Raw genomic sequence first — 27,723 nt, 5'->3', positions numbered from 1 at the left:
GGGAACGTCGGTATGTACAGCACCCGATACTTTAATTCTTGCTGGCGACCAACTGACTTCAGTTTACTTATTGCAGTTGCCTCGGTGGGGTGACCATGAGGGTTTAACGTTAGCACCGAGGGCCGTGGTTCGGAAGGCGATGGTGGCGGCAGCTCCTTGAGATCCTCCGCCATGGAAGTGACAAAATTCTCAATCAAGAATACGCTCAAAGAATACTTTTCCAAGGCCTCAGATTGAAGAACATTCTTCATCCCCAATACGAGGAAAAAAATATCATGCGGACTCAGCACCTTTGTCAAACGAGATAACGTTAAAACCCCAAGATACTCACATATAGGTGCATTAGCGAAGTCCTCAAATGCGCTTTTCTCTCTCACCCGGACAATCTTCACAAGCTTGTGAGACGGATCCTCGGAATACCATTTTTTCTCTCCTCCCTGTGTAAAGTGCTTTCCTTGATCCCCAATATTGATCCATCTCAAGGCCCTCTCAACATCCTTCGTGCGTCTTCCATATTCATCCGCATCGAGGATGTGGCGTGGAATCGGCCCCACGTAATCCATGTGTTTTTCAACCATCCTCCAGTATTCCGCTTGCTTATCTGGTTCCAGACCTCGCGTTATCCATGTACACATCGCCTTCACATCCATCTCGTCGGGGCAATTCATGATGATTCGACTGGCTTTTGTTTGCTTCTCCCACTCATCATAGTTGGTTGCCTTTGGCGATGACACCACAATCATGCCCCATCCGGTGGAGGGCGCAAAATGTCTCAGTGGTGGCGTTCCTTTCTTTGCCACATCGTAGATAATGTACCCCTTCATCCCACGCTCCCTAAATTTCTCAACTCCGAGATGCACATGTCCTCATCACTGTATCTTGTCACGATTTTGGTGGTCTTGTCAAACACGTACGCATCTCGTCCACCAAAACAGTGAACAACCACTTGGAGTTTCTCGACGTCGTAGTGCAGCAGCTGGTAGAGAAGGTACGAACCGGCAGCCATCGACTTCCCGATCCCGGGCGTCCCAATCAACACACGCGGCAAAGGTGAAGAATTGAGAGTCAAATCAAAATTGCTGAACCACTCGGTTAGATCGCGCTCGACGATCTGCCACACTCGATCCACCTCGCAGTTTATAAAGAAGTCATTACCAGCCCCACGCAGCAAATTCAGCGTGTACGGCCATCCCTTGTCCGAGGTAAGCACCATCAGCCTGGGAGGTACTTCACCGGATTTCCGCACACCGTCATCCTCTTCGAAGGTGTCGCCAACTTTCTTGTAATTCCATGAGTGTTTCGATTTCCCCTCCTTCACCTCCATTCCCGTCCCCTCGCCGCCAGAAACCTCCACGACATGGTACCACCTCGCACTGTAAACAGACTCGTACAATCCCTCCATTTTTTTCGGTGCAATCGTCGTTGGTTTACTCGCTTCCTGAAGGGCTGCATCCAAGGAGTGTTTAGTGATGTCATGAACAGTTGCTTTGACCTCCGCAGCAGCTTCTGACCACCCAAGTAGATTGTACACACCCTTATCGTGAAGCCTGCGTACAACTTCTTCCAAATCCATTTCCTCCCTTACAGCCCTCTCCATCCTCGCATAAGCATCGGTTGCCTGTATTTCGTTCAATACTCCTTTATCACGGATATACTTATTGGGGTTCTTGAAAAACTCCTCCAGCAAAACACTCCGATTGGTGGCCACAACGCCCCTGCCGTCCAGTTCCATCGTAAGAAAGTCGTTCAGCTTCATTTCATTGCCGCGGACTCTTCCTTTGAACAGTACCTCTTCGATCGTAGTGGAAATGGTAAATTTCATTTCTTGCGTTCCTCTTAGCCTTTCTGTCAGTATCTGAGTGAGGGCTGCGTTTAGTTTTCCCCTTGCAAGAGGAGTGACCGTATCCTTTCCTTCATAGTCCCTCCATTGCTCGAGAGAGAACACACCCTTGTGATGAAGCTTGTACACCTGGTACTCTGTTAAATTAAAAATAATTCTAAGAAGCCGCTGGTCTTGTAAGTAAGCATCCGGCTCCTGAACAAACACCTCCATAGCGACGTTCTCATTTTTTTTTCACAACGCCCTTGCCGCCCAAGTTGCTCCGAAGGAAATCGTTCAGCTTCATGTCGGTCCTGAGAGTGCTTCCCTCCAGCAGAGTGTCTTTTACGCTGCTGCTCATGGTCCACTGCGGTCGCTGTTTACTCCCCGCCACATGTCGAGCTGCAGCGTCGGAAACATCGCCGGGGATGCCGCTGCGAGGTGTCATCACAACACCCGTGCGGTGAAGCATCCCACTCGCACCGCCCAACTGCGGCCAGCAGGTGCCGCTGGCTCCAAAGGACAGTCGCGGCTGTTTCGTCCCGCAGTCCCAATGACGTTGGGCGTGGCACTCGCACGGCGGGGCGGTCGGTGCGCCACGCAGCCGCACTGCAACGCCTGTCGGTGAAACAGTCAAGGCCCACCGCCTCCGCAGCAACGCAACGTGCAATCGGCCACAACACCGCCACATTATCGTCCTTTTCTTTTTTATTTTATTTTGTTCACGTTTTCTGTTTGTTTGCCCCATCACTAACACCAAAAATAAGTATGCACCTTCACAGAGGAAGAAATCTTCTGGGCCGCCGGCCGGATCCTGTAATTGCCCCCCCCCCAAAAAAAGGAAAAAGCGGTAAATAAAGAGGTGGTGAGTTCTCCGTAATGTTTGCCCCAATGTGTCTATGTATATACATTCCGTCAATCACTGCCCTTGACCTCTGCGGATGGTTAGAATTAGAAACACTTATTCCCTGCCAAGCGGCAGGCCTTTGGGCTCCTCCACCCACAAGGTGGGAATCACAAAGTGGGTGGGAAAGCAAAAATAAAAAATAAAAAATAATAGTTTCGTCGTACAGCTTTCGGCTCCCTGACTCCCTCAATCGCGGTCTCCCAAAAGACAGTGCGATAAAAGAGGAAAAAGCTGTGAAGAGATATCTTCGTTTGTGCGAGATATGAATTTATTTGGGCAGCCAGCCGCCCTCTCAGGCATTCTTTTCACAAAATCCCATGAAAATAAAAAAGAAATTATGCGGCCCCTGTAGTGCGCAACGGCCTCCAGTGACGATGCGCCTCTGGTGGAAAAAATAAAATAAAATGAAAAGAGGGTGTGGTGAGTGTGGCACTGCCGATCACAACGGTTCTCTGAAACGAAAGGCATTCACTGTCTAGACCTCGTAGGCACACACATATAAAAATCGTTAAAATACTCCCAATATATTTACCAAAACGAAATGCACTTTATAAAGAATAAGTAGTACCAATTTCCTTGCCCTTTTTATCCCCCTTAGGTAGACCATCATGAGAAAATTCGATTGCCTCAGGAAATTTACCTTCTAAAATAAACTGGTATTGGTGTACCTTTCCGTTCCAGAACGCCACAATTTCTTTTTCAGCGTCGCTCAAATTTTCGGTATTGACGGGACCACATCTCTGCCATTTTTCCATCGGCGTGCTGTCTGCGTGTTGTATATAAATAATATCCCACGACAACCCTTTAGCAAATTCCTCCCAACCATTAAAAAACCTCGATAGATGCTCAGTGAACTGATTCACAGTGCTGGGTATGGTGTGATGCGCACTCGCTGTAGTCATCTGCAGCCCGACCAGTGTCCTCCGCGGTGACTCCATGAAGAAAAAGCCGTCCACCAGCGGAAAGGTTGGGAACGTCGGTATGTACAGCACCCGATACTTTAATTCTTGCTGGCGACCAACTGACTTCAGTTTACTTATTGCAGTTGCCTCGGTGGGGTGACCATGAGGGTTTAACGTTAGCACCGAGGGCCGTGGTTCGGAAGGCGATGGTGGCGGCAGCTCCTTAAGATCCTCCGCTATGGAAGTGACAAAATTCTCAATCAAGAATACGCTCAAAGAATACTTTTCCAAGGCCTCAGATTGAAGAACATTCTTCATCCCCAATACGAGGAAAAAAATATCATGCGGACTCAGCACCTTTGTCAAACGAGATAACGTTAAAACCCCAAGATACTCACATATAGGTGCATTAGCGAAGTCCTCAAATGCGCTTTTCTCTCTCACCCGGACGACCTTCACAAGTTTGTGAGACGGATCCTCGGAATACCATTTTTTCTCTCCTCCCTGTGTAAAGTGCTTTCCTTGATCCCCAATATTGATCCATCTCAAGGCCCTCTCAACATCCTTCGTGCGTCTTCCATATTCATCCACATCGAAGATGTGGCGTGGAATCGGCCCCACGTAATCCATGTGTTTTTCAACCATCCTCCAGTATTCCGCTTGCTTATCTGGTTCCAGACCTCGCGTTATCCATGTACACATCGCCTTCACATCCATCTCGTCGGGGCAATTCATGATGATTCGACTGGCTTTTGTTTGCTTCTCCCACTCATCATAGTTGGTTGCCTTTGGCGATGACACCACAATCATGCCCCATCCGGTGGAGGGCGCAAAACCTGTGTCGGGCTGTGTTCCTTTCCTTGCCACATCGTAAATAATGTACCCTTTCATCCCACGCTGCCTCAAACCACCCAAAACACTGCTGGATGGTATATTACCCTTGTATTTTGTCACGATTTTGGTGGTCTTGTCAAACACGTACATCGTTTCTCCAAAACAGTGGACAACCACTTGGAGTTTCTCCACATCGTAGTGCAGCAGCTGGTAGAGAAGGTACGAACCGGCAGCCATCGACTTCCCGATCCCGGGCGTCCCAATCAGCACACGCGGCAAAGGTGAAGAATTGAGAGTCAAATCAAAATTGCTGAACCACTCGGTTAGATCGCGCTCGACGATCTGCCACACTCGATCCACCTCGCAGTTTATAAAGAAGTCATTACCAGCCCCACGCAGCAAATTCAGCGTGTACGGCCATCCCTTGTCCGAGGTAAGCACCATCAGCCTGGGAGGTACTTCACCGGATTTCCGCACACCGTCATCCTCTTCGAAGGTGTCGCCAACTTTCTTGTAATTCCATGAGTGTTTCGATTTCCCCTCCTTCACCTCCATTCCCGTCCCCTCGCCGCCAGAAACCTCCACGACATGGTACCACCTCGCACTGTAAACAGACTCGTACAATCCCTCCATTTTCATCGCTTCAATCGTCGTCATTCGGTTCCTCGCTTCCTGAAGGGCTGCATCCAAAGAGTGTTTAGTGAGTTTATGAACACTTGCCGTTACCTCCGCAGCAGCTTCTGACCACCCAAGTAGATTGCTGACACCATTTTTGTAAAGACTGCGTACAACTTCTTCCAAATCCATTTCCTCCCTTACAGCCCTCTCCATCCTCGCATAAGCATCGGTTGCCTGTATTTCTTTCAATACTCCTTTATCACGGATATAATTATTGGGGTTCTTGAAAAACTCCTTCAGCAAAACACTCCGATTGGTGGCCACAACGCCCCTGCCGTCCAATTCCATCGTAAGAAAGTCGTTCAGTTTCATTTCATTGACGCGGACTCTTCCTTTGAACAGTACCTCTTCGATCGTAGTGGAAATGGTAAATTTCATTTCTTGCGTTCCTCTTAGCCTTTCTGTCAGTATCTGAGTGAGGGCTGCGTTTAGTTTTCCCCTTGCAATGGGAGTGACCGTATCCTTTCCTTCATAGTCCCTCCATTGCTCGAGAGAGAACACACCCTTGTGATGAAGTTTGTACATCTGGTACTCTGTTAAATTAAAAATAATTCCTTCAAGAAGCTGCTGGTTTTTTACGTAAGCATCCGGCTCCTGAACAAACACCTCCATAGCGACGTTCTCATTTTTTTTCACAACGCCCTTGCCGCCCAATTTGCTCCGAAGGAAATCGTTCAGCTTCATGTCGGTCCTGAGAGTGCTTCCCTCCAGCAGAGTGTCTTTTACGCTGCTGCTCATGGTCCACTGCGGTCGCTGTTTACTCCCCGCCACATGTCGAGCTGCAGCGTCGGAAACATCGCCGGGGATGCCGCTGCGAGGTGTCATCACAACACCCGTGCGGTGAAGCATCCCACTCGCACCGCCCAACTGCGGCCAGCAGGTGTCGCTGGCTCCAAAGGACAGTCGCGGCTGTCTCGTCCCGCAGTCCCAATGGCGTTGGGCGTGGCACTCGCACGGCGGGGCGGTCGGTGCGCCATGCAGCCGCACTGCAACGCCTGTCGGTGAAACAGTCAAGGCCCACCGCTCCCGCAGCAACGCAACGTGCAATCGGCCACAACACCGCCACATTATCGTCCTTCTCTTTTTTTATTTTATTTTATTCACGTTTTCTGTTTGTCTGTTTTCCCGATCACTAACACTAAAAATAAGTGTGCACCTTCACAAAAGAATAAAAAGAAAACACGATCCCACCGTACCGATGCAACTCAGCACCCTCCTCCATCCACCACCATTGCCGCACAGGAAAACGCAGTCACATCGCAGAGTCAACACCACAATGTGCACCACACCATCGTGCACTGAACGATGGGCGAGACGCAGCCATACATCGCCCCGCTCCATTTTACCACCACTCAATTCTTGCGTGTCCGCACAAAGCAGCAAACAGAATCAGAGTGCACACAAACCCAATCAACACCCTCACTCGCTGAAGCACATCATTCGCATGGAGTGACAACATTTAGGAACACACCAGCAGTAGCAGGCTGCATGGAATTTCCCTGCCAACCCTGCAAAGAGACAACAACTCTGCGGAGTAAAAGTGGCAGCCCCGCAGTGTTGCCTGCAGCTCACATGGCAGGACAAACTCCACGCACGCATAGTTCCGGATCCTTCGCTGTTTGAGTGCACATCAATAAAACGTAAAAAAAAAATACGTGCGCGCAAGACGGCAATTAAATACGTGAAAAAGTCGGCCTGCTTTCTCCGATGGCGTTGGCGAGCAGTCCCACACAATCCAATCAAAGTGGCACGCCGGGCAGAATGGCTTCAGTTAATAAAAAAAAATGCGACACTGAAAGGGAGCAGCGAAGAGTTGGCGCATGAGATTGAGAGTCCCAACTGAGGTGCCGAGGAGCACTTCGGTGTACAACTGGCCGTCAGGCAGAGAGGACAAATAAAGCAAAAGGGCAGCAAACCCTCTCGTTCAATGTTTTCTAGCAGCAACAAGAGAAAACAAAAACTAAAAGATGCACCAAAAAAAAGTGTGTAGACAATTCCCTCTCATCGTAGCCCCATTTATCTCAAAGCTGGACGTTGTCGAAGTGCAAGAAATTATTCAAAACTGAGGAAAAAATTACATCTGAGACGTTTGCGTGATGAGCATCCGGAATACTCTTGACGACAGTGAGGGAAAGGCAGACGCCTTAGTTCCCCCCACATTTGGCCTGACAAAAAAAAAAAATCCCACAAACACGCATTTGTATGGTTGCAGTAAGGCTTTGCCTTGACAAACCAACAACAGTATCAACAAAGGGAATAATAAGCAGGAAAAATCCAGGCGATTGCAAGGGCAAGGCATCTTCGCATTGGAATTATTGTACATCCTAAAGAAGAGCACCTGACAAGATGAAGAATAAGACCATAAAATCATTCTGCGACCACACAGACAGACACACACTCACACACAATCATATCCCTCTCCCCCTGCTCAGTTTTATCACACCAGACACAAATAGGCCCAAAACACTCCACCACCCAAGAAACGGATGCAGAAACAAATAAAAACATAAAATTGGCAATAAATAAAAAATACTGCCTCCCACTGCAACTGTTTTACTCACAAAAATTAGTCAATGCACAACTGCACATCAAGTTTCTGTCCCCATAGCTTCCATCGATGCGGCCAACTGAAGGCCAAACTTTTCGGTGGATGAATGGCTCGAAGGGAATGCAGCAGTTTTCCGAGCGTATGGTCTGTCCCAATCATCTGATGTGACACACTTTGCCGTGTGCGGGGCATTCTTGAGAAAGTTGTTCGTTGTGCTCTCTTCACCCTCCTCTATGGATGCAATTTCGGTACGAATGGAAATAAGTGCATCGGCCAACCGATCCAACTCCCGCTTTGACTCTGACTCTGTGGGTTCAGTCATGAGTGTTCCCGCAACAGGAAATGCCAGGGTAGGTGAGTGAAGGCCATAATCCATGAGTCGTTTCGCCACATCTTCTGCCTCAATTTGTGCTGTTTTTTTAAGGGCCTTAAATCGATGATAAACTCGTGAGCGCAGAAATCGTTTTCCCCCAGAAAGAGAACTGGGCAGTGGCCGTCAGGACGCTTCCTTAGATAGTTGGCATTTAAAATCGCATACTCCGTGCATGTCTTGAGACCCCGTGAACCGAGCATCCACAGTAATAAATAAGAAACTGGAAGAATAGACGCTGATCCGTATGCCGCTTGAGAGACTTGACCAAAGGGCTGAGAACCACCAACATTTTGAATAAAAACAGAATCTGGCAAGAATGACGCCAGGTGCTGACGAACAGCAATAGGACCATGCCTGGCCCACCACCACCACGAGGAATTGAAAACGTTTTGTGGAGATTAATCTGGCACACATCGCCCCCAATACATCCAGATGCCGTGTAACCCACCATGGCATTCGTGTTTGCACCATCAATATAACATTGCCCTCCATGGTAGTGCACCATCGAAGTAATGGCCAAGATTTCCTTGTCAAACAAACCATACGTACTCGGATACGTTATCATAATGCACGAGAGATTCTTTGTATGCTTTTGGCAAGAATTTTCCAAATCCTTCATGTCAATCCTTCCATTCGCCTCTTTATCTTTACAATCACCATCCCTGCCAAGAGATCCGAAGCAAAATTTGTGCCATGAGCACTTTCTGGAATCAAGCAAACATTGCGATGGCTCTCCTTTTTTGAATTATGATACAAGCGGATCACACGAAGACCAGCAATATTCACCCTGAGCACCACTATTTGGCTGAAGTGACACGGCATCTAAAGCGGTAATATCCCTTATTTTCTGCTCCAGATCCAAACACAACGCACTATGTCCTCGCGTTTGCTCCTTCGGTGCAAGAGAGTGAAGGTTGGTAAATTCTGACCACGACAAGAACAACATGGCGGCAGCTGGATTAAGTTTCACGGTACAAGAACCCAAGGGCACACAACCATGCGCAAGACCATAATCTTTTCCATAAAGACGGTGAATGTACCGTATAAGCTCACTCTCACTTTTGTACTTTTGAAAGATTGAATGCCCAAGAAAGACAGATTTTCGTAACATTTGCAAAGGCATTGCTCTCTTTTGTTCTGTGAGTTTTGAAAGGACACCTATCACAGGAAGTTGTAGCCCTGCTGCCTCCAAGAGAGACACTACATGGCCCTCGGTACTGGCCTCATCCACCGATATGGAGACGGTGCCATGACTATAATCAACAAAAATATTAATGCCTTTTTACACGCAGCATGCCACGTAGTCTTCAGGCGTTATACCTTTTAAATTTACGGTGATGGTATCAAAAAATGTACCATTGACCACTGTATGCCCTAAAGACTCTAAACCAACGGAAAGTATTTTGGCTTTATTGTGCATTTCGCTCGCAATTTCCTTCAAGCCCTCAGAGCCGTGATAAATGGCATAAAATGCCGCAACATTTGCTAGGAGAGCTTGTGAAGTACAAATATTGGATGTGGCGCGTTCCCTCTTAATACGTTGCTCCCGCGTCTGAAGCGCCATGCGTGTGGCCGGACAACCCGTCGAGTCTTTACTTATACCAATGACGCGACCCGGAATCAATCGCTTAAATTCCTCATTGAGAGCAAAAAATGCGGCGTGAGGCCCCCAAACCCTAGTGGGGCACCAAAACGGTGGGCAGATCCCAAAACAACATCGGCTCCCATTTCTCCCGGAGGTTTGAGAAGAACAGAAGCCATCAAATATGTCCCACAACAAATGACGACACCATGTCGTTTTGCCTTGTCAAACAGTGTCGTAAAATCATGAAGCATCCCCATGGCATCTGGAGTTTGTACCAAAATTCCACAAAGTGAGGAATCGCTCCAATCAATCAAATTTGGATCACCAACAACGACCTTTACTTTAAGGGGCTCAGCCTTTGTTTCTACCATCTCTACGCAAGATGGCAAGACATCCCTCGATAATAATAAAAGGTCATACGCTCCTTTCAACCATGATGAAAGGCAAGGTACATTGCCTCAGCACATGCAGTAGCTTGATCCAGAAGAGATGCATTTGCCAAATTCATAGCTGTCAAGTCTATAATCATGGACTGAAAATTCAACAGGGACTCTAGACGGCCTTGAGATATTTCAGCCTGGAAAGGAGTGTATGGGGTGCACCATGCAGGATTCTCGATAACGTTACGAAGCATTACGGGTGGTGTGCCCTGGCTCATAGTAGCCTTGCCCAATCATGCTCCTTAATAACTTATTCCGTGAACCCAGTGAATGGAAAAGTGAAAGGGCATCCTGCTCGCTCATCGCCGGAACCTCTTTTAAAGGACTTCGCAAAATATTCTCTGGGATCACAGCAGTCATGCGGTCCGACGGACTTTCCTTGCCAATTATTCAAAGCATAGAAATTGATTCTGCCGCCGATGGTGCAATATGGCGATTGACGTAACTGTTTGTAGCAGTCCGTCGTACAAACGCCAGTGGCAACGTGGAGAAATGATGAAAGCAACGATACATCATTATTTTAGATATGTGCTCGTCACCCTCCTTCTCTCTCTCGCACACGCGCTAGTTTTCTTTTAATTTGGATAAAAATTGGGCTTCACAGTTAAAAATCCACAAGAACAAATACAAAATATAATTAAAAAATAAAAATAAATTTAAACGTAATCAAAATAATAATAATAACCCATTAAAATAACAACAACAACCAAAAAGGATTGTCAAGGAAAATAAGAACGCATTTATATGAACAATTCCAATTTTCATCCCCGCGCACCACACATAACCCCCCGCGTCCCTTTATCCATGGGCCTTCACGTTGGGTATTCACTAAAGTAGGCGTGACGAAGGGCGCCAGCCGCAGTCAAACGCTTCTGAGGATCCAGGCAAAGTAATCTTCGCAACAAATCCAATGCACATTCAGAGGCATCCGGGAAAAATTCACGGAGAGGAAGAGGACGCTTCGGCTCAAAGTGCACCTTTCCCCAATCGGGAAGCAGCACCGCCGATGGCCAAGATGTGGGCGTCGGCGTCCCTAATACATCTAATATTCGTGACAACTGCCAAATATCTCCATCGCCTGCAAAAAAAGCACCACCGTACCCTCGTAGAAGTTCCGCAAATACGCACCCTGATGACCACACATCAATTTCGGGTCCGTAGTGTCGCTGGCCCAGAAGTAACTCGGGAGCCCGGTACCACCTCGAAACGACCTCGTGAGTCACGGATGCTTCCGTATCCCATACACGACTAAGTCCAAAGTCGCCGAGGCGTAGTTCCCCCTCCGCAGTCAAGAAACAATTTGAAGGTTTCACATCTCGATGAACAACACCTTCGCTGTGTATGTACGCTAACGCCAAAAGAAGCATCTTAAATAAAGACTTTGCCTCTAACGCGGGGAGAGGATTGCTGGCAGTTCTCCCCGAGAGGACTGTTGCCAAGTCAGTCTTGCAACGCTCCATCACTAACGCCAAGGAGCAGCCACACGGAACCACCTCATATGTCCGAATAACAAAAGGATGCACCAATCGCATTGCAACGAGTAGTTCCCTCGCTGTGGGGTGCGGAACACCCTCATCGAGACGTGGAGTTGTGACGAATTTGATTGCGGCTGGCACTCCAGATTCCTTAACAACTGCAGCACGAACGACGCCAAAGCGGCCCTCACCAATTGGGGATCCAACAATAAAACGATCCATGTCAAGCGACCACCTCTCTATTCTTTATTTCTCTTCTCCACCCCTCCCTTCCATTCTACGGCGTCGTGAAAATATAAATAAAACTTAAAAATTGGCTCCGGTGATGCCAAAATCCCCCCGCACCCAAAGATCATCCTCAATGCCCCTCCCTAATGAGCACATGCATAGAAACTGAAAGAACTCCAATTTATCTCAAAAGAATCTATTTTTTGTGGTGGTGGCAGTTATTGTTTTCTCCACGTCAGAATCTAATTATTTCAAAAACTTTCTCGTATTTAAGACCTCTGACTCCCTATTCACAACAGGGGCAGTCGCACCAGAGTACATCTTTGCTCGAGCAAACAAACTCACTCTTTCAGTCCTGGGTTTCTCATGGCACACTTCCACCTCAACAGGGGGAGGAGGAGGAAGAGAAGAAGACTGCTGCTCTTCCGTGGAATATTTCGGTGTGGCTGTGGCCACATCACCCTCATTTTTGGCTTGCAGTTGTGCCGCACGATCCTCAACCAAAAAGGGAGACTGATCCATAGCCGTTTTCTCAGGGGCAATGAGATCATCTACACAGACAAGAAATTCCTCAGCACCTGTGCTCAATGCACACTCACGAGAATCATCCGCACAACAACCGCCTGTATGCTCCCTCACCACCAATGGTTGACTGAGAGAGTTCTTTTTCCGCAATAGCTCATCACGTAGTTTATTAACGGCTGACGCGCCACCCCTCTTGGTTGCTACTCGTAAGGGAATGGAGTGGGTTGCCCTCCGAACCGTCGCATTGGGGCTGCTGCTGTACGTCTTTAGACACTGATTCGTCCGGTACGTTTTTATCTCCGTAAAAGACTCGCGTGTACGGCCCAAACCTCCCTCTTGCGTGCGCCGCCAAAATGCATCATACCGTTGCCTCTTGCTTCTCAGAGATATGAAGGCGGCGCATCTTCGGCCTCACGATCGCTGATGCTCTGCTCACTTTCCCCCGAGTCGTCCGGAGATAAAATACGTCCAATTGTTGTTGCGTTTTGTGAAAATGCGTTTGTTACACCTGCGGCACCCGCGCTCTCCTCGCCACCAAAAGGAACGCTGTCGCCAGATTCCCTCCTCGCCCTCTTAAACTCCTTCAGAAAAGCGGAAATGTCCATTTTCTTCAAAAGTAAAAAGAAGAAAAAGAAGCAAAAAGAAAAAGAAATAAACATGTGCTTAGATGAGGCCGTTGACGTCTTATCCTCCGAAATGTGAGAGGAGGAAAACACAACAAAATGGGAGAAGACAATTTATTCACACATCGCTCTGCATCAACGCGCTCCAAAGAAAAATCATCCAGCACGCATGCACACGCAACAAAAGCCATCAGACAAATAAATCGACAGCAGCCAAACTCGTCGTAAAGTAGCAGAGCCGCAGCCTTAATTTAGTGCCCCTTTTGGCCGCCGGACTCCCCTGCACCGCGTGAGGCGCAATGAAGGAGGCGGGCGGGACGACAGAAGGAAACTGCAGCCGCCACCTTCCCGCGCAGCACCATCAAAATTCGCCCCCACAACTCACACATTCGTTCCAAAAAGTTTCTAAAAACTAAAAGCTAAAAACGCTGCAAATCAATAAATATGAGATGTTTTGAACACTGCGGATTGCAAGGCGGAGCATCCACGTATTCCACAGGAGGGCGGACTGGCACTTCAATTGGAAGGACAAAAATTCATAAGTTTTTCCTCCTCCTTTTGTTTCCCCGTGAGAGCGGGAACGCAGACGAGGGGAAACTCACAGTTTTTCAACGAAAGAAATTCTTTTAACAAAAAAAAAGACGGCAGCCAAATGAGGGCCATTTTTTCTGCAAATTGTGCCGGAGACAAAAGAACACCAACAAATAACACACGCGGAAATTACAAAAACACAAACACGTGAAATTAAAAATAAAGAGGCAACAACTAACATATCATACCGTCCTTATTTTCATTACAGAGTTCGTTACAAAAAAAAACCCTCCATAGGATCCCCATCGTGCGCATGTTGCAGCTCGGAGGCAGACAGAGTCGAGAGAACCAAGTGTTTACAATGAGATGCCACATCACTCGCATTGGCCTCATTCTCTACAACAATGGATTCACTTGAAACCCTCAGTTTTCGCAGTAAAATCTCTCTCGCAGCCGTTCTAATCGACTTGAGAGATCCACGGCCCAACCTGAAGCGCACATCCACCAAACGCTTAGCGAGCATCAACACGGTTTCCCCATCAATCACTGCAACTAAAATCACCTGACACCCCGCAGCTGATACGTAAATAAGAACATGAATTACGTCAGAGCCCTCCGAATATCGAAGGCTGTCCTGCGGTGCAGCAAGAAAGGCGAGGCTACCGGTGTGTTGCCCATCATCCATAGAGGAGTATATACACCTGCCACAGCAGCAGAAACATCGTCGTCGTCATCATCCAAATCAGCATCGTCAGCATTCTCCTCGTCGGGAAGTGTACCTGCGGTATTTCTATCTTCTCCTCTTCGTGGCGTCCAAGAGACAACAGTTGCTGCCTGGGCGGATTCAGTAGTCAAAAGATCGGACTCGCAATTACAAGCATTCGCACCGTTCAACTCTTTATGGTGGCTCTGAGCACTAGCACGGGACGGATTTGTAGCCTGCGGTGTCTTTGAGAGAAACTCAAAACATTTGCGTCACACCCGTCGTGGTATATTTACATGAAGCTTTTGTGATTTAACGAAAAAAGCTCGAGCATGACGCACAGAAAATACCGCCAAAGTGCCGACAATGATGACTCCTGCACCCGAAATTAAATTTGACCTCACATAATTCGCACTTCTGCATTGAGCTATCAGACGTCCATTCGCCTAATACCGATGGCCTGATCGTCATGTGCCATACTTTATTTCTACTGCATTTAGTAACAGGCATAGAAAAGAATATGTGCATACAAATAAATAAATAATATCACACGTGAGGGGCATCCGTAACAGTAATGACAAGGCCAACCATATGAAGGAAGCTAAGTCGCAGACACACACTATATATATAGGGAAGGAGAGACAGAAAGAAAAAAAAAGGGGGAAACATTGTTGTTGCTTTTTGGTGTTGTTTAGTTTCACAAAAATTGCCTCTACTGTCATGTGCAGCAACTTCAATCACGGCCCCAGTGAGTCCTCACCATCACTCTTTTTTACCATGGAAGCCAATGGCAACCAAGAAATATTCACCTGAGACGGTGAAGAAGAGTCCCCGTCGTCACTTCCACTCATGGAGTCTTCACGCAGGCTGCCGTTTGCGAAGGAGTTGTGGATCATCGTTCTAAGAGTGTGCCATGCGCGACGAGCCCGAGACGGTGCAGGAATTCATTCAACATGTCGTCGGGGCCAGGGGCTGAGCCAAGCAAAGAGTCACGGATGGCCACGTCAAGTTCATGCGGCAGGAAAGGTCGATCCATTTCCCAGCCACCAGGAACCAAAGGAGTGCAGCGAGCAGCAGCAGTATAAGGCGGTATGGCACGTGAAACCCGCACAAAATGACGGACAAGCAGGTTTGCCTGTTGCCGAGGCAGGGCGCAAACGCGGCCAAGATAAGTGCGGAGCACGACCGATTCCAGAGGATGAGGATGCGGCGCCGCCACGCCGTGAAGATATTGCCACCTCGGGCTGGGTGAGGCTCCAAGTCTTTTCGCACGGGCTTCCAGAAGCACAGCGGAGCAACGGCGTAAGGCTTGATTTCGTTCCTCCTTTTTTCGGGTACATTCGGCTCGAAGCAGGCTGTCTCCGGGTGAGGCAATGTGTGCGTTGTATGCTGCTTCGGCGGCGAACTCGGCTTGTTCCATTTCGTGTGTCCATATCTTTTTGGAGCTGTCACGGCTGCCGCGCGGGATATGGCACTCAGCTGCTCGCAAGATGCCTCCGCGAGGATCCAACCATGTGGACGCGGTGGCAAGGAGGGTTTCACACAACGATGAAAAAGCAGGCCAATCCGCTTTACGCAGGGCAAGGGTGGCTTTCTTCCGTCAAGGCAGCGTGTTTGCTAGTCGTGGAGTGACATCATCCATATCTACCAAGTAAGATATTCAGCGGTGGTCCGAGTCCATGTAAGGGACGAATGTCCAGTGGGAGATGCGTAGGGCGCAATACGCAGCCACGTCAGGGGACGAGGCATTAAGATGTGTGATCCGTGTTGCCTGCGCCGGGTCATTCGCCAGCCCAAAATCCATTTCAATTAGAACAGCGGCGAAATTATCGCCTCCAGTCCTTGATGGTACATATGACTGTCTCAGAGTTCACGATGCAAATTCAGGTCACCCGTGATAATCTCCTCGGGCACAAGCGACAAACGATATTGATAAATGCGGATTATTGACCGATTGCTGTGGGAGGGTTGTAGAGATTCGCCACGCAAATGCTGGAACAGCCCGGCGGAAATGCACGGACAACAATGGTCTCCAGAAGGTCAGTGCCAGGGAGCGACAGGCGCTCGCACGGTAGAGAGTGGCGCACCAGAACGGCAACGCCACCACCGCGCCCAGTGAGGCCTGAAGGTAGTCATTATGGCCAGATAATTTCATCGCTACGTCACCACGGTTATTTATTTCCTGCAGAAGAACGATGTCAGGTGGACGCTGCTCCAATCGCGCCGCAAATGCAATATTTTTCACGGACGAGAGGCCTGCAATGTTAAGCTGCCAAATATTGATGTAACCATCCTCCTCGGGCCAGGGTTCTTGTGGACACCGCAGCGGCATGTGATATCAACGGAGTGACTGCTGCGAAACGGTCGTGCAATTTTGTCCGACAGTCTGCGGGCAGACCGCCTCACCTACCCGCACCGGGCATGGCGTGGAACCTTCTCGAGAGGTGGAGTCGTCTTGGTCTCCGTCGTGCTCGCGGCAACGCCCTGCTGCGGAGTTCCTATATGCAATCAAAGCCCCAGCACCGCGAAAGGGTACGGACACCATCGCTGGAGTACACTGCAATACCCATATATCGTGTAATTGTCGTTAAGTTCTTACCCACAGTCACAAAAAAAAGCAAGGCATTTAGGGGCACACACAACCACAACGGGGCGTCAGAAAAAAACAAACAGGATGACTGCTAGAACGCGACACTGCACGGCTGCTCACACCGTGGCGAACCGCGGGAAATATGCTGGAAAGTAAGAAAAGATGAATCCGTCTTCCATTATGCATTCACTCAAAAAAAAAAAAAACTGCACGTTGCTGCGTGGCCTCCAAATCGGTGCGTTTGTTTCGCCTGCAGATAAAAAATAAATAAATGTGTTGCACTCGTTATAGCCTTTTAAACACCTGGTGCCCAGACATTATTTATATTCCACTGGGACACTCGGCGTGGTTTCGTGCCCCCCATTCCATTGTCTCTTTTATTAGCCGGCGCCATCGGCGTGGCACACAATGCCGAGAGCGCCCACGATCACTTTAAAAGGGGGAAAAAAACACTGAGTAGATCCCGCCGTTGTCGGACCACAAAAAAAAAGGGAATAATCTTCCGGGCAGCTGGACGGATCCTGAAAATATATGGAAACCAAACAATTCAAGAAAAAAGGTTCGTTAGTTAATTGCTTCAATGTTTTCTTTTCATTCAATATATAAAATTCTCTGGACCATTAGCATGGTCCTTTGTCCTCAGTTAGGATTTACGTATTATTACTTACGAAGTGGCAGACTTTTTGGTCCTCCAACCACAAGACCCCGCCGCGTGGTGGGAATCAAAAGGGGGTGGGTGGGATGGCAAAATAAAAACAAATATTATCCGGCCTCTATCGGCTCCCGGCACCTACAAAGTCGCGTTCTTCCCAAAGGATTCATACGGTAGAAAGTATCATAAAGAACGCCTTCATTTATCAGGATATAAACATACATTAATTAAGTTGGCCAGCTCTCCCACGATCATTCTTTTCACAAGCTCCTAAAAAATAAAAAATAAAAAATAATAGTTTCGTCGTACAGCTTTCGGCTCCCTGACTCCCTCAATCGCGGTCTCCCAAAAGACAGTGCGATAGAAGAGAAAAAAGTTGTGGAGAGATATCTTCGCTTGCGCGAGATATGAATTTATTTGGGCAGCCAGCCGCCCTCTCAAGCATTCTTTTCACAAAATCCCATGAAAATACAAAAGAATTCTGCAGCCTTCATATTTCGCAGAAGCTTCTAATGGCAATGGACTCTTTAAGAAAAAAAAAAGTAAAATAGAAGAATTTTATTGCTGTGGCACCGTGGATCATAATGATTCTCTCTCACAAGAAACTCTCTGAATAAACCCGGTGGCCACAAAAAAAGAAAAAAAATTAAAAATAGTTAAGATACTCCCAATATATTTCACCAGAACGAAATGCACTCTGTTCCCCAATTATTTCCCCAACTTTATTCCCTATCCCTTTCCCCCAAGATTATTGTGTTCACATTTCTGTGATTTTACTTAAAAAATCACGTGTTAACATAAACTGGTATTGGTGTACCTCTTTATTCCAGAACGCCACAATTTTTTTTTCAGCGTCGGTTTCATTATTGGGATTGACGACATCGCACCTCTGCCATTTTAATATCTTTTTGCTGAATGCGTTTTTTATATAAATCATCTCCCACGACATTTCTCGGGATAATTCGTCCCATCCTTCAAAATATGCCGCCAGATGCTCAGTGAACTGCCTCACGGTGCTGGTTGTCGTGTGGTGCGCACTCGCCGTAGTCATCTGCAGCCCAACCAGCGTCCTCCGCGGTGACTCCATGAAGAAAAAGCCGTCCACCAGCGGAAAGTTTTCAACCTTCGGTAGGTACAGCACCCCGTACTCCATCGCAGTCCTCGTGACACCGCCTTCCAGTCCCGCTAATCCAACGGTGCGAGTGGGGTGCCCTTGATGGTTTACATTCAGCACTGAATCCTGTGCTTCATTACGTTATGGTGGCGGCAGCTCCTTGAGTTCCTCTACTAATGCACAGACAAACTCCCCATACATGAAGGCACGCAAACCTAATTGTTCCAGAGCTCGGGAAGCAAGAGCACCACGCGATCCCAATATTAGCAACAAAAGATCCTTCGCACACATTTTCTTTTCCAAACGGTCTGCAATTCGAAACCCGATATCAGCACTTATTGATGCGTTGAGAAATAACTCAACACCTTTTTTTGTTATTTCCCGGACGACCTTCACAAGTTTGTGAGACGGATCCTCGGAATACCATAGCTTACTTCCTCTCAGGGCAAAGTACTCTCCAACATCAGTGAGTTTGATCGCCAACAAGGCACCATTAATGGCAGCCAAGCGATCAATATAACTTCCCTCATCAAAGATGTGGCGTGGAATCGGCCCAAATTTTTCCATGCGTTCTTTGACCATCCTCCAGTATTCCGCTTGCTTATCTGGTTCCAGACCGCGTTTCATCCATGCACACATCGCCTTCACATCCATCTCGTCGGGACAATTCATGATGATTTGACTGGCTCTTACTTGCGTCTCCCACTCATCATAGTTGTCCAGGTTTGGCGATGACACTACAATCATGCCCCATCCGGTGGAGGGCGCAAAACCTGTGTCGGGCGGCGTTCCTTTCTCCGTCACATCGTAAATGATGTACCCTTTCACCCCACGCTGCCACAAACCACCCAAAACAACGATGGATGTTATCTCACCCACGTATTTTGTCACGGTTTTGGTGGTCTTGTCAAACACGTACATCGTTTCTCCAAAACAGTGGACAACCACTTGGAGTTTCTCCACATCGTAGTGCAGCAGCTGGTAGAGAAGGTACGAGCCGGCATTCATCGACTTCCCGATCCCGGCCGTCCCAACCAACACATGCGGCAAAGGTGAAGGATTGAGAGTCAAATCAAAATTGCTGAACCACTCGGTGAGATCGCCCTTGACGATCTGCCACACTCGCTCCACCTCAGAGTTAACACACAAGTCATTGCCACACCCATTCAGCACACTCAGCGTGTACGGCCATCCCTTGTCCGAGGTAAGCACCATCAGCCTGGGAGGTGCTTCACCGGATTGCTGCACAGCGTCATCCTTTTCGAGGGTGTAGCCAACTTTCTTGTAATTCCATGACTGTTTCGGTTTCCCCTTCTCCACCTTCATTCCCATTTCTGTGTCGTCGGATACTTCCATGACATAATGCCACCTCGCATTGTACACAGACTCGTACAATCCCTCCAGTATGAACATCCTTCAGCCGTCTTCGTTGAATTCCGCGCCTGAGATAAGACGATTTATTATTCTCTTCCGCGTGAGAATCGATTATATATCTTTTTTCGTAGTTGGATTGAGTTAAAGCCGAACACTAACCAATAATCAAAAAAGGAATAGGTGTAATAGACAAAGGTCACAGGCATGACTGACAGCCTCAGCAAGAGAGTCATCCACACAGTATTCGATAAAAACCACATGCACAGGACAACCGCAACGACGGCGCGTGGTTGCCATCCACCCAGCACAGTGTTGGAGAGAGCAAACAATAACAACGTGGTGCGCACGAAGGGTTCGCCCACGCATCCCGCTCGCCACGGTCCCGCACCCGTGTGGCACCGCCGTCACCGCACACACTCTGCAAGAGGACGTGGGCATATCGTCACTGACACAAATACACAAAAGTGGGAAGAGAATTCGGTGCAGCAATGGCCACACGCAAGAACCACAAATCATACACACCGCAACAGCGATGCATCACGGTAATCCCCCAAACAACAGAAAAGAGTGCAACTTGCATGCTTTATGGAAAATATCTGCGGTGTGCACGGCAAAAGAGTGCCGTGACGCTGCATTTCATATTGCATTCGCCATTCATGTATCACTTGGAAGCACGCAGCCACCACTCCTCCGTTCCGCTCCCCGTGCTGCTCGTGTCGCTCCACTGGAGGAAGTTGTCACCGCACATCCCCATCACCGTGCATTGCGGAATACAAACCTGCCACACGGCATGGGTGCGGTGCCACCCCGCCAATAAATCCCAGGATCTTCCCACTGCCTCGTGTGGCACGGGCGGCAGTATCATTATACCTGCGAAAGGCTTTTTTCCCAAACAAGAACGCGGCCCCAGCACACGCCCGCAAAAATGTTTGTTCCGTCGCACGCAAAGGACTGGAGCGGGAGAACAGCAGGAAAGGCAACACCAGCAGCCATGAGCAGCCCGCACACGCCAACACACCGCTGCCCCGCATATCACCAAAAATAAAAATACCAAAGAAACTTGTCACATCCCAACTGCAAATCGCAAGTGCGGTTGCAGCACACACTCCCACCTCCTGGGCGTGTGCAGCCCCTCGCTGCTCGGCGCTCTAAGTGGGATCAACAAAAGCACCAATTCGGGAACATTCGACCACCGCCACAGCAGTCACGCTCCCCATTTCTCACAAAGGCAAAGGCTTGCGGCGGCGCAGCGGACAGCGGCACGCACAGTCGCAGGGTAATGGACTGCCGCGGGAATCACGCAACGGCGATGCGCCCCTCCTTTTGGGAAACCCAACAAAAAAACATGTGTCGCGCAGTCCCCGTGAGCAACACACATTGAACCGTATTCAGCTCCACTACTGTGGCCATCCGCACACACAGCATGAGTGCGACAACGCAGGCCAGGAAGCACGGAATAACACCACGCATCCCTCCAATAAAGGTCAGGCGGCGTCCGTGCTGCCTCAACAATAACTCCACCCCACATCACCCCTCTGCATATCCGCAGCAAAAAGGCCCACACGGTGTACACTACATTACAATTTCCTAAAGAGCAAACCGGATCATCAGAGCGCTGCCGTCTTCTCAATGTTGAGTAGAATCTCTCGGATCCTTGTCGCCGCCAGCCTGCGGCATCATGGAGTGGCATTACATTCTCGGCATATCTCTCCATTTCCCCTAGCTTTCCCGACGCCGCAAATGAAGTGACGTCCCACAAGCAATTTCGACCGTTCCGAAGAACGTGACGTATCAGACGCGATGAAACTGTGTGTGTGTGTGTGTGTGTTATTACGGGCGAGCGACACAATGCCCTCGCACATTCATGTACTCCGATCCTGCGCGACACACCATTTGGCGGCGCTGAAAACGTTGGACACCAAACACGCACAAATCGCACAATGAATGCCTCTGGAAAACAAACCCCCCATTAACGTCAACACAGGCACAGTGGCCGAACAGATTAACAAAAGAAAACCAACCTCTGCACGTCCTCCCGCAAGAAGGTGAAGAAACACACCCTTGTTCCCTTTAGTTCCACTCCAACTACTCGGAATTGATGGGTCTATAGTAGGAGGAAACACGCTACTCTTCCCTCTCTCCCTGTTACGAGGCATGGACGCTGCGAGAGGCTGCCAAGATGAGCCTCACGTGTGTGGAGGACCCCAATGCTCGGGGCAGGTCGACAGCCACCCACACTCACCCCCACTCACAAAAGGGCAAAGGCATGGAGAAAAGAAGCCCGCCGCACGGCGCATTCAAGAAGGCACACGCAGAAGCACCGCCATCCACATCGTACCGCAAAACAGCAATGCGAACCGCACACCCACAGCCGCAACAAGAGGAACGAGGCGCATCCAAGTCCACCACAGTCCTTTACTTACCCCAGCCCCGAAGGAATAGCGTTACGCCTCACAGCAGGTCGTGGCGGTGGCGCCCCACACTCACAGTGAGGCACGGCGCACACCATCCGTTCCCCTCAGAACGCACTCATCAGGGCGCCCAGTCACCCTCGTACCATCGCAATGGGGAACACAAACGATCGTCGTCGCGGACTATCGATGCCTCTAGCAAAAAAGAAAAAGTGATGAGGGAGTGTCAACTGCACGGCTAGCAGTGGGACACCCAATGGAACAAAAAGACACACAGTGGCATTCAGCACAGCAAATAATAAAACAAGCCGCAGCAAAATGCCAAATACAGAAAAACAAGAAAAAAGGCGTAGGTTTAGCGGAAATAAATAAATAAATAATGATAAAAACTAAATCACCTCAGTGGACTTTCATTTCGTATATTCCTCAGCGCAGCAGGAATTGTGCATCTCCATATGTTGCTTACAGAGAGGGGAAAAAAAGATCGCAGTGTTCCACGTGTCCACACGAAATCCCTCACATTTCATGAGGCACTCGGCCTCTTCCTCCAATCCTCGTTTTGTACAGTCCGCGGGACTGCACAGCAATGAGGCCGGCACCGCGTGCGGTGCAACAAAAGCAAATAAAACAGGGGGAAGCACGTCACTCATGAGAGTGTGCAGCTAGCGGCAAACAAAAAATAAATTAAAAAAATAGTAAAAAGGCAGGGGTTCTGACCCCTCCTACAAAGCACCAGCAGCACATTATATCCAGAGGAGAAAACAAAAGGGATTTAAAAATTCCTCAACGGAATGCATTGAGTCTTCCTGAGGAGCTGCGCACCCTTTTCCACGGGGGGTCGCGGCTCCACTCCCACCGTTTCACACAGCTGAGAGCTGCAATGCCCAGAGCCCCAGAAGGAGAAGCAACAAGATCCGAGGCACACACACACGCACCGTGCCGTAGCCACTAAAGCCCTTCTCCAAAAAAGTGTTGTTCGTGAGCTGAGAGGCGTTTCCATCTTTGGAGCCACTGTCAGTTCCCGCTGGATCATCCGGCCCTTCAAGCATTTTCCCAGAAAGAGACTCTGGAAGAGCAAGGTTGCTGACACCAACTTTTGCGGCTTCTTCCCGGGTCAATATGCGGTTGTACAAAAAGACACTCGTCACTGTCAAATACTTGTTTTGGCTCCCGGTGTCGCTTGCACTGCTCCCATCCCCTCCAATGTAAAAGTGTGAATTCGTGCGTGGCCCCTTTCCCGATGATGATGTCGTTTCAGCATCCCACACACACTCACCATTGATCTATACGAAGGCCTTGTTGCCGGTCCTGCAGCGTGAGCATAACTCGTTATTGTTTGTTCAACTCCCAAAGGCCGGTGTGTTTGTTTGCGTTGAACATCACACCCCAACTCCCTTCATGGCTGTGCGACAGTCAAAAGTGCACAGTGCGGCCTGCTCCCTTCGCGCCAATCAAAGGGATACTCTTGACGCCCGCGTGTGTCTCGCAAATAGCCACCGTCGCCACAAGAGAGAAGTCGTAATTCACGAAGCTACAGTGATTATTATCCTCCCAACGGTTCACGGGGCAATGTTGCCCTGCGAATTGAAGCCCATTTGTGGCATTCTTGCCATTCGTCACCGTTGCAATCATGCAACGGCACTCGTCGATACACGTGTTGGCAGTGCCTGCGTTGGAAAGATATCCAACCAGACCCACCGTACTTACGGGCGACGCGGAGAAGGAAGCGTCCACGTCCGCCCAATTACGGGGGATGGAAGTGATCATCTGCAGCGCCTCCGTCAGGGGAGGCAGGAAACAGGCTGCTTTTCTCTTCATTGTGCCTCGCTCCCACAAGGTGCAACGCACCATCCGAGCACAGCATGGCGTTGGCAATCGGCTTATTCACAGCAGCGTCCATGAAAGCCGGTCCAACACAAAACACGCGGTTGCTGTCAGTCACCCAAACGTAGAGCGCATGGACCTCACTCTCCCACCACGGGGAGCTCACTTTCCGAGCCTACAGCATGACGCTCTTTCCTCCAACGGTCGCAGTGACAATGGCTCCCACACGCAAGCTCGTTTCCCAAAGATCCGATTGTGAATTGGCCCAAACGCCTGCAATTGCCCCGGGTACTTCCACCCACATTGTCCCCTCGTCACGTGACTCGTGCACTCTGCAGTACCGGCTCCCATAGCAATGAGTAATCACGAGAAGTTGTCCCGGCTCTCACTCGGCAATGAGAAGGTCAATGCAGTTCGCAGGAAAAATGCCCTTTGAAAGCACTCAGCAGCTGCCGCCGTCCGTCGAACAGTTGATTATGGAGAAATCGTCTTTTTTCGTCATTGTACGCAATCACGGGGACACAAGCGTGCCATTCAAAACACCTGAGCCACAAAAAAACCTTCAATCCATTCGCGCCGCGTTCGTGAGTCTCGGGAATGATCTGTGATCACAGCAATTTGGGCTCACACCAGTGGATCAGCTCGCTCCGTCTGCCATCATTGGGCTGCGTGAATTCACCCACAACCAGTTGAACATCACGGTCTCTCAACGTCCAATTGAACCCACCATTCGTACCAAGCTTTCGCTAACTTCCCGCACGAAGAAACGCACTATTGCCGCTCTCAATTGCCGTGGGATTGGACGCGAAGCCTACAACACCCTTTATATTCGCTGTGCTCAACACGATGTGTGTATTCCGGCCATTATTAAACTCACCAAAAAAAGACGACAAACTCCACGCAAAAAAGATGGAACCCGCCACAATATCAGCATGAGAAAGCCCACTCGGTGCCCCATCGCTATCATTAAGCGTCGTGTAACCCCCATCAAAGACAACCGTCAGTCTACCAACACCCACAAGAGCGAGCGATCCAAACGAATCCCTCCTTCCACTTGCACCAGTCCCACCCTTCGGTTCCAAATGCGTTCGTCCAGGAACGAAAATAAAAGCCACCCACGACAGCCGCGCAATCACTTGATTCTCCCCCGTCGATGCGGCAGCTCCACCACTGCCGCAGCACATCATCACGACGAGAAGGAGCACCGCGGAAGTAAACACACGTCGGGACATGCTGGGCCTCTGCGGCTCACTCTCTCCTCCTTCCCTCCTCCTTCCGCTGGATCCGGCCATGCGGCGACGGTTGTGTGTGCGGGGTGCCTTCACAGCAGCAACACGTGGGAGCATATAAATATGTGTGTGGGCGGTGTGTGTGTGCTGTTTTTGGTCCTTTCAAAGCCTTCGAATTTCACAGTAGCGATTCACGCTTGTAGTAACTTCCTTCCTAGCTTGTATCTTTGTGTATGTGTGTGTGTGTGTGTGTGTGTGTGTGTGTGCGAGGAATTAAATTAAAAAACAAGCGCCCAAACAGGACGTGGGAGAAGAGTGGTTGGCGTCACGCATCCACAGTACAACACATCAGTGTCTTCGTAACCACTGCAGTCATTATTCTCACCTTCCAAGACGACTCAAGCACTGTGAGACCGCACACAGAAGCAGAAACGCTTAATTTCACGCACGGGGCAAGACGCTCTCCGGAAAATGGCACCAACCAACAGAAAGTAGGAGCGAACGGAATCCCAAGTGCTGCAAAAAAAGAAAACAACAACAACTTCATTCTCCACGGCCGTGTACAGAAGGCGACAATGCGAGATATAAACATGAAGATGCACACGCGTCTCTGATATTCGTAAATATGACCACCTGAGGTTCCAAGTGCTTCTGGCGGAGTCTTGCCCACTTTTTGTGCTGCCGTACGACAACAAAGCCTCACCATCCAGCAAAGGAAAGTCAGGCTGTGCAATAGCAGCAGCCGCAGGCGTGGCAGAGACAACAGCCGCGGCTACTGAAAAGTGAGTGGATGGATCCGCCGTTGCATTCACTGTTCCAGACACCGACAGGAGACAAAGAAGAACGCGCATCATCAGTCCGTGCCTTCTGCTTCCGTTGTCCACGCAAAGCAAGTGGAACACAAGAGTCATGCGAACAAAAACAACAACTTCACATACAACACCAGCGAACTCGTCAGAAAATCGCTCCTTTTTTACTTTTTCTACATGTTGCCTGGATGCTCTTCCTGTCAGACTTCTAGCGTCCGTCAGGTTCCCCATCTGTTTTTTCATTTGGCAAGCCCGTTTCTCATACTTCGTGTTCGCAGTGAAAAATCAGACAGTCATGTGATCAACAGTCACTCCGTTCCTGTTGATGCCACTCGCTGATGCTCATGGCAACAGACACTTCTCCTGGGCTCATCATGCCTCTCTCAAGTCAGGAGGTCATTGGCAACACGGGAAAGCATGCGTCTCGCCACCCCCCCATCCCCCTCAAGCACAAATGCCGGTGGCCGCGCCGAGAAATCCGTGTTGACCCGGTCGTTTTGCTCTCTCCGTTACTTGCAATGCGCTTATTCATGATTAACGGACTGTCCACGCCGGGTTTGCGCAAGCAGGTTAGGGTCAGAAGGAGTCTCATGCACCGAGTCCCCCAGCCATGATGCCTGTCAACCATCACCAAAATTTTAAAAAAAAGTGAAAAAACTATGGTTTTTTGGGCCTCTCCAACGCCCTTGGGACCCCCAGTCATGTTGATTGCTGCAGGAATATACGAAAAGGAATCCCCAGAAAAGAAAAGTCCGCGACTACAGGTGCCGTCCCTCCTCATATTTCACAAATAATGGGTGCAAACAACATTGATCCAACCCACGCCCTGCACGTGCATTGTGCACTTCAGCGCAGCAGTCAATGTTCCCAAGCAAAAGCCCCAATCTAGAAATGAATTCCGCACGACACACCAGAAAGAAAGCCGCTATCCGTGAAAGCTTCCGGCGTGGCCAATTCCATCTCTTCCCATCGCCAATGGATGGAATAAATTGCTGTTGGCCAAGGCACAGCGGAGTAACAGTGCGGCAACAAGGAACAGCAACAGCGACAGGGAACCCCCACCGGGGCAGTGGAGAATGAAGCAGAAACGCCATCCTCTCTTCCCCCCTTGTCCCACATCGCAGCACCGCATTTCCTTCACCAGACTCACAGGGCATCGATACCATCATTAGTATGCCATTCATAATCTGGGTGTGTGTGGCTAAAATCATCGTCCTGCATCAGCGTCAGGTGAAGACCGCAATAGCGAAATTCCTCCTCATGTGGGTGCCACGGGGCATCGATACAGCATTGGTTAACTGCTGGTATTGGCAGTAGTGGCGTTAGTCAGTCTGTGTGTGAGGAGGAAAGGGGAAAGGAGTGCACCCAGAACGGGAAAAGAAGCTCTCGCCATTGGTGATACACGCATGCTCGCCCTATTTCCATTTTTTCTACCGAATTAAAACCAAGCAACAGCGGGTCGGATTCCTCTTGCACCCACCCTCCTCTCTCCCTCCTTCACTCCCACTACCGGAAAGAAATGCAGATACGCACACACCTTAGGCCCAAA

General features: G+C 49.2%; 3 protein-coding genes and 6 pseudogenes across 3 annotated transcripts, besides 9 other annotated features; all 9 read right to left on the bottom strand.

Annotated features, from left to right (window-relative positions):
* On the bottom strand, positions 1-2,567 carry Tc00.1047053506919.130 (annotated as a pseudogene; the record flags this gene model as incomplete).
* Positions 1-27,723: a sequence feature (areas not merged during assembly with more than two copies in the genome that could not be assigned to a particular haplotype).
* Positions 2,609-3,042: a mobile genetic element.
* Positions 2,855-2,878: a sequence feature (AT_rich).
* Tc00.1047053506919.120 lies at positions 3,275-6,208 on the bottom strand (annotated as a pseudogene).
* Tc00.1047053506919.110 lies at positions 7,729-10,602 on the bottom strand (annotated as a pseudogene).
* Positions 10,709-10,798: a sequence feature (T-rich).
* Positions 10,899-11,783, bottom strand: Tc00.1047053506919.90 (protein kinase, putative; the record flags this gene model as incomplete). Its single annotated transcript, XM_807111.1, has 1 exon — positions 10,899-11,783. The coding sequence occupies one exon, from the start codon at positions 11,781-11,783 to the stop codon at positions 10,899-10,901; it is 885 nt and encodes a 294-aa protein (XP_812204.1).
* Tc00.1047053506919.70 lies at positions 13,743-14,699 on the bottom strand (annotated as a pseudogene).
* Positions 15,064-15,591, bottom strand: Tc00.1047053506919.60 (uncharacterized protein; the record flags this gene model as incomplete). The annotated part of the gene is made up of 1 exon (XM_807110.1): positions 15,064-15,591. One exon carries the CDS (start codon positions 15,589-15,591, stop codon positions 15,064-15,066), a length of 528 nt encoding a protein of 175 aa, XP_812203.1.
* Positions 17,255-17,874: a mobile genetic element.
* Positions 17,685-17,710: a sequence feature (AT_rich).
* On the bottom strand, positions 18,171-19,940 carry Tc00.1047053506919.40 (annotated as a pseudogene).
* Positions 21,709-21,729: a microsatellite.
* Positions 22,987-23,007: a sequence feature (AT_rich).
* Tc00.1047053506919.20 lies at positions 23,173-25,482 on the bottom strand (annotated as a pseudogene).
* Positions 25,594-25,631: a microsatellite.
* Positions 25,764-26,417, bottom strand: Tc00.1047053506919.10 (uncharacterized protein; the record flags this gene model as incomplete). Its single annotated transcript, XM_807109.1, has 1 exon — positions 25,764-26,417. One exon carries the CDS (start codon positions 26,415-26,417, stop codon positions 25,764-25,766), a length of 654 nt encoding a protein of 217 aa, XP_812202.1.

Source organism: Trypanosoma cruzi, genomic scaffold (assembly GCF_000209065.1).
Source record: "Trypanosoma cruzi strain CL Brener 1047053517065 genomic scaffold, whole genome shotgun sequence".
Classification (NCBI taxonomy): domain Eukaryota; phylum Euglenozoa; class Kinetoplastea; order Trypanosomatida; family Trypanosomatidae; genus Trypanosoma; species Trypanosoma cruzi.
Note: the sequence above shows the minus strand (reverse complement) of the source record. Positions and strands in the feature narration are given on the sequence as shown.